The sequence below is a fragment of the Mangifera indica genome, chromosome 9 (assembly GCF_011075055.1).
Source record: "Mangifera indica cultivar Alphonso chromosome 9, CATAS_Mindica_2.1, whole genome shotgun sequence".
Lineage (NCBI taxonomy): Eukaryota > Viridiplantae > Streptophyta > Magnoliopsida > Sapindales > Anacardiaceae > Mangifera > Mangifera indica.
In genome coordinates, this window is record NC_058145.1 from 12,129,426 (window position 1) to 12,136,505 (window position 7,080).

General features: G+C 33.3%; 2 protein-coding genes across 2 annotated transcripts; both read right to left on the reverse strand.

Moving 5' to 3' along the window:
* Positions 1-335: 335 nt before the first annotated feature.
* Positions 336-1,478, reverse strand: LOC123226267 ((S)-8-oxocitronellyl enol synthase-like). Its single transcript, XM_044650791.1, has one exon. The coding sequence runs from the start codon at positions 1,476-1,478 to the stop codon at positions 336-338; it is 1,143 nt and encodes a 380-aa protein (XP_044506726.1).
* Positions 1,479-2,632: 1,154 nt separating this feature from the next.
* LOC123225259 (vacuolar cation/proton exchanger 3-like) lies at positions 2,633-5,583 on the reverse strand. The gene is made up of 11 exons (XM_044649181.1): positions 5,199-5,583; positions 5,042-5,109; positions 4,926-4,954; positions 4,644-4,840; positions 4,329-4,541; positions 3,700-3,813; positions 3,485-3,601; positions 3,333-3,386; positions 3,135-3,251; positions 2,961-3,051; positions 2,633-2,878 (listed from the first exon to the last, which is right to left on the reverse strand). Exons 1-11 carry the CDS (start codon positions 5,472-5,474, stop codon positions 2,823-2,825), a joined length of 1,332 nt encoding a protein of 443 aa, XP_044505116.1. The 5' UTR covers positions 5,475-5,583; the 3' UTR covers positions 2,633-2,822.
* Positions 5,584-7,080: the final 1,497 nt, after the last annotated feature.

Here is a 7,080-nt window from a genome sequence, read left to right on the forward strand (position 1 = left end):
GAGAGATGTTGGTATATTTGTATAAGAGCAATGTTATATGTATATTTTTTAGTATACAATTAAATACATAGATAACATTTTATTATCTAATTGAATGTTATTTTATCATTAATTTAAAATAATTAAATCATATGATGACATACTGTTTTAATATTTTATCATATATTTAAAACGTTTACAAATAATTTTATTGATGGTATAAAAACTAATTGTTAACTTTTAAGATCAAAGCATAAAAATTAGTCAACCAGCGCGTGCAAAAATCCGTCCCAACAATATTCGTCTACTGTGGGAGCCCATTTTTGTGGTGCCCCACTTTCTCTTCCAACTCCTGTCTACGGAACTAGTTTTTCATCTCTCATCAAGTCAATCCAATACAAGATTGAATCCAATGTGTTGTACTTCAATTTGAACCCAAATCTATCAGCTTTATCTCTACTTCCCAACATTTTCACGGGACAACGAAACAAGATATCCAAAAATGCCCAATTGGCCAAATCTTCCATCTCAGTTTCAACAAGTCTATTCTTCTCCACAATTTCTTTCCATACTTGTTGCTTGTCACTCATGGCTTTTGTAAATGTGAATTCCTGCAAGAATATGTTTTGAGGCACTTGTAAGCCCAACTTGACTCCAATACCTGGCCATATCTCCTTCCATGTAAATCTTGGACCATTGATTGCATTGAAAGCTTGGCCGTCAGTGGAAGAAATTTCCCCATTTGTGGCTGCCCAAATGTGTTGCTCTGCCACTAGCCGAGCGTCCGAGCCATCGATGCAGGCCTCTTCCCAACACTCTCTCGTCCCTCCAAACAAAAAGGGTAGCTTCAAATGCTTGCATATTGCCCCATACACACATAAACTCCCCATTAAGTTATAAAAAGTCCTGCAGGAACTTCCCATCAACATGCCAGGCCTGTGTACAGACCAACCCATCTTTCCTCCCAGTTTCTCCTTGAGCAAGTCCTCTAAATCATAATAAAAATGTTGGGTTCCACTCGCTCTTGGGCATTCTTCATTGTAAATCTTTAGTTGTCTGTCAACAAAAGGGCCTTGAAGTGACACATAATGCTTCATTCCAGTTTGGAGAGACACATGCTTCAATGCCTTGGCTGAGTGGAGAATAGCATTCAAGGCATTGGCCATCATGCCCTTGTTCTGAACACAAGAAGCTTCAGCATCAAACATAAACTCAGCAGTCCAAGTGACCCAAAACACATGGGTAACATCTTTCAACAAACTGAGCTTTTTCTGAGTCTCTAGAGGATCCAACAGGTCACATGAAATGAAATGATAGTTACAACTTTGGATTGGTTTTATCTTATCAGGATTGCGAGCTACACCATAAACCTTCCATTTTGACGTTGAGATCAGCCTTCTAGCCAATTCCTTCCCAACAAGCCCAGTAACTCCAAAGATGATTGCAACATTATTAACAAGATCTTCTCTTCCTGCAATATTGGAGACTCTTGCTGCCATTATTAAAAACTTGGATGGTTTTGGCTCTATTTGAGCTTGAACAATATCACACAGAGATGGCCTATATATATAATAAGTTGAATCTCATTGTTCAGAAGGGTCCAAGAATAAACCCACTTGGAATGCTGAATTTCCTTCTTTTGAGGAGATTTCTTGGATGAATTCAAGCTTGTAGCAGCTAGTTGTAGCCAAAGGAAGCAACATTGAATTCAATTTGTGATGGGGTCTTTGTTGAATGGGGTGAAGTGGTAGCAGATTGCGCTGGCATTGCATTTTCAACAAGTTTTAAAATACTCATAGTTTGTTTGTCAATGACATAATCTCTCTTGGATTCATACGTACGGCTGTTGAGTTGATCTTCAGCATCTTCTCTTTCTCGTAACTTGCATTAATAAATTGATCATGTTTCTTTCATAAATATATAGGAAATAAAATGAAATGGGTTTCTTCTAATGATTGATAATATGTAAATGTCTAGTTCAGTAGAATAGTATTAAAATATTATTTGTTTTAAATACATAATTTATTATAATTGTTTAGGTTTTATAATTTAAAAGACGTTTTAAAACTCAAAAACTATTTAATTAATTTTATCTTAGTATTCTCAAATGATATAAAAAAAATATATAAATTCAATATTTATTTTATGTTTTATATATATGAGATTTATTTAGTGGCGTTGAGAGATCTAATTGAAAGTTATATATTTATATATTTAGGCAAACCCATTATATGAATAGTTTTACGGAGGTTATCTGTTAAATTTTTAAATATTTTGCTACACCATTTTGCTAATTGTAGTCAAACTTCAATTTACCAGAACTTGGTTTTCTCATGTTCCTGAATTAGGTAGATGTTGTGATTAGAGCCAACAAGAAGCTAAAATGGTGTTATATTTTACGCAAGTTGGGAGTGAATAAAGGCAATTTGATGATTATTTTGGAGAAACGAAAAGAGAGATGGTGGACATGAAACCACCTAATATAATTTAGCAAGATTCAAGTATTTTTTTGGCTCATGGCTGGGGGAAATTTCCCCGCAACTACATACCAAATACTAACAGTATATTTGTCCGTACCCATGGGCTCTAACAAAGCTAAAAATGAAGCTTTTAACACAAAAAAACATGGCACCAGGATTTCTCAAGAGAAATATGTGAAAATTCAGGACTTTTATTGCCACAATTTATGGGGAAATTTGAAGCAACAACATTATTACAAATTTAAGGCATTAGAGAAGGCTTTATATACAAACATTTTACTCTTTCTTCTCCAAATAAAGTTGTTTAACAAATTGAAAACCTGCAAAGTCTCTCAGTGTGCTTCTTAAACAATGCAACATCCTCTAAGCTGCCATGAATCCGACTGACAGTTTAGCTCCAAAGTCGTCAGTGCTTTCGCCTTATGTCAAATAATTGCATGATGTTAGTAAACACAAAATGAAAAAGTTTCGATTCGAAAACCTTATGTTTCGGGTACTTACTTTGTGGAATTTTGTGAACAAAAAAGCAGGTAGCAATGGCAATGTAGCAGAGGCAGAGAATCACTCCTTTCATGTAATGACTAGTGCCATCCTGAAAATCAATACCATAATTTATAATCCAAATATATGTATTCTCAGTTAAGATGAGATACTGTTTTTTATAGGAAATTAAACCTGCAAAGTGAAGGCTGTAATAATAATTGAGAAGGCAAGAGAACCAGTTTCAAGGAGACTGAAATCAAGATCCATGTACACTCCCATTGTCCAGGCAATGATCACACATAAGGGAACCTAAAAAATGATAATAAATCAATTATGTTGTTTGGGGAAAATTTTTCAACTTAAAAAGAAAAAAGAAGAAATCTGTGTTACCACAAACATGGAAATTTGAGAAGCAGATCCTAGAGCAACTCCCAAAGAGATGTCCTGCATTATACCCAGAAGTTTTACTGGCTTACTTCACACAAAAGTGAACTGACAAATAGGTGAAAAAAGAATGAAAATTGATTTATGTGCAAATATACCAGCTTGTTTTTGAAAGCAAATATGATTGATCCAGCATGTTCAGCAGCATTGCCCACAATTGGAAGCAGTATTATGCTGATAAAACTAATAGAAATGCCCCAAGAATCCGAAGCAGCCTTGTTGAAATAGTACAAAACAGTATGTTAAAACCAAGCTGTGAAAAGATGGGCTTATTATGAGAAGAATATGGAGTAATGTATATCTATTTTTATACCTCAATTGTACCCACAACATACTCTGATAACACAGCAATTATAGCTGTCATACCAACCAGCCAACTAAACGCACTCCAAAACCCAATCACAGCTTTTTCTTCTTCTTCATCTTCCTGTTCAATCAGCAAATCCAGTAAGTTGACGGGATTATGATTTTAAATACAGTTAACTTCAGTTAACATTTCATGACAAATCCCATGTCTGCGAAGTAAAGGTGAGATAATGGATTTTTATGCATATCCTATATCGTTTAAAAATATTAAGATAAGATTGATTAAATAGTAGGTAAGCTTTTTAAACTATTAAATCCAAATTGGACAAATATGAACTTCTTCTTCATGTTCAATCAGCAAATCCAGTTAACTTCAGTTAACATTTCATGACAAATCCCACGTCTGCAAATTAAAGGAGAAATAATGGATTTGTATGTATATCTCACATCATTTATATGTATATCTTATATTATTTAAAGATATTAAAATAAGAAGATTAAATAGTGTGTAAGATTTTTAAACTATCAAGTCTAAATTGGACAAATATGAACTGCCATGCAATCGAAGGAAATGAAAGTGGTTTCTCTTGTTTATCTTCTAGAACACTGTCCCATACCAGGGCTTTTAATTTTTACCTCTTGAGATTCGAACAGCTGCCTGTGAGTTTTGAGCTGGAAGACAATATATGAAATATATGCCACAAGCATCATAATGCTGCTTGCTCTTGACAACTGAAGGGTTGAGTCGGCTGAGAAAGTGCTTGGTGGTGCAGAATACCTAAACATCAATGGCAACATGTGGCACAGCAACCCCAGCAACAGAAGAAGCGAATTCACATCAGCCTGCTTCTGTCGAACCACAAACAAATAAACAAACAGGTAGCAATTACCCACCTAGCCAATATGTAATAAAAACTCTAAAAACAATATACACTTAAATGAATGGCTTACTCTATCATATCTTTGCTCCTTTTTGAGGTTAGCCAAGCCTCCACAGAGAAGAGAAGTTCCGAGAACAAGAAGGAGATTTGAGAGGATGGAACCCAAGAGGGAATACTTAACAACATTTATTTTGTTCCGGTAAAGAGCAAACATCGCTATTATCAGCTCTGTTGCATTACCACAGGTTGCATTAAGAAGCCCCCCAACTGCAAATTAATCATCAATCAGATTCATTTCTCAAACAAATATAATCTGTAAAAAAAATTTGAAGAATTAAGATTCATTTTGTACCCGTTGGACCAGTGAAGTATGCAATTTGTCTGTTTCATTTGAAGAAAAAGAAAACAGAAATAACTTGTTAGAATATTTTTCTGATAGATACAGATTAAAGTTCCATTTGTACTTACTCAGTGAGGAAGCTGACACGCTCTGCAAGAGGAGTAAGTCCAAGTAAACTCAAAGCAAATATCCAAGGCTACATGCAATGCAACAAATAAACAAGATTATCAAAAAAAGAAATGAGAAAAAAATTATTTTTTCAGATCTATATTCATGAAAACTTACCCTTCCAAACTTATAAAAGTCTGCAACTACAGCTAGAGGAATGGCAGGAAAGAGCACAGCAAGCTTAGTGCCAAGAAAAACCTCTTGCAAATTGGCGAGGAATTGTCTAACCATATTGAACTTAACATTTGACACAAGCATGGGATCCGATTTCTTTCGCAACATGGAGGACGACATCGTTTGAGGTGTCTTCACAGTCAAAATCTCCTTGGTGGAGTCCTTGTTAACTTCACCATTTTCTAAGTTACAGACCTCTTGAGAATACTCATCAGCCATTGTAACAGCAATATCAGCCTGACCAACCTCGCTAGGCTTCTATTCAATTCTCAAGATATCGAAAGAGAAAATGAACAAAGTGAATCTTCCTTCATGGGTTACTTTATACGGGCGAAGGCCATAGATGGTAAGTACTAGAGTTGCATGTTGCAAACGGCGTGTAGAGTACTCTCATATGTATGAAGCTTCCGAGAATTTTCGCAGCCTTGTTTCCATTACTGCATGGCTACAAGTGCCGAGTATCTGCATGGTTACAAGTGTTACGTATTAGGTGGTGCAAGTTTTTTTGTTAGTTCACATTTAAGATGTTCAAGAGGGATTCAAACCAAATCCGAATAAAAATTGTTTCAAATTCGGTTTGAATTTATCTAAATATCAAATTCAGTGTTGAATTGTTAAACAAAGAAAGAAAAATTGTTAAAAAAATTATTATTCAAAACAAATAAAAAGAAAAATAATTGAATAAAAGACAAAAAATCATTTAAAATAAAAAAAACTAAAATATACTCGTAAATAAAAATTTAATGAGATATTTATGTTGAAAACCAAAAAAGTGTTTCTTTTTTTAATTATTTATAAATTCTCATATTAAAATATGATAGAATTTTAAACTCAAAATTTTTTTGTAAAAATTTTAATGTTATATAAATTTTACTAATCCGTCATTTTATTCATTAAAATTGGTGTTAATGGCTTTTTTTTTTTTTTAAATGTGTCTAAATACACTGAAATGCTTATAAATTAACAGTTTTGGGCATAAAGAATTATATTAATTAAGCAAACTATAAATTATTAACGTATTAATTTATATTAATAATTTATTAAAATATCTCTTATTTTTTCTAATTTTCTGATTTAATCAAACTAACAATTTAATGTCCTTGTTAATTTAATGGGGAGGAAGTTTGAGTGAGGCTTTGAGGGAGGAAGTTTTAGTAGTCTAAAAAGTTAGAATCTTGAAAGTATAGTTAGATTCAAACTGAATTTATTCAAATTTAAATTCAAACTCGATTTGAATGAGTTCAACTCAAGCGAACTCAAACTCAAGTTTAAAAATTTAATATTTTTTAATTCGAGTTTTAAAGTATTTGGCTCATTAAGTTTGTGAACTTAAAAAATTTAATACAAACGATATCATTGTGCTAATAAATATTAAAATAACGTTGTTTAAAAAACAGATTAAGCTTAAACTTTGATTCGAACTTAAGCTCGGTTCCATGCAAATGAAGGCAAACTCGAGTTTATTTTGACATAAATCCAGCCTTACTTGGAAGCATTTTCATCTTTACTAAATGGTCAAAAACTTGAAGGAAATTTTCTCGGCTTCTCTTTACTCTTCACTCTATCCCTAATCATTCACCGTCATTGTTTCAAGTATTTTCATCTCATTCTAAAAGGAAAATTATTTTACCGCCATCGCAAATCTCTAAATATTTGAAACAATTTCCATGATTCCACGTTTGGGAGGATGTAATGTTATCATATTTATATTACTCTACACAGTTTCGGGAAGATCTGTTAAGAAACGTAATTTCTTGGGGTCAATGTGTAATTTATAAGAATTATCTGCTGTAAATGTGAGAAAGGTGGAATGTTGATGCAAATA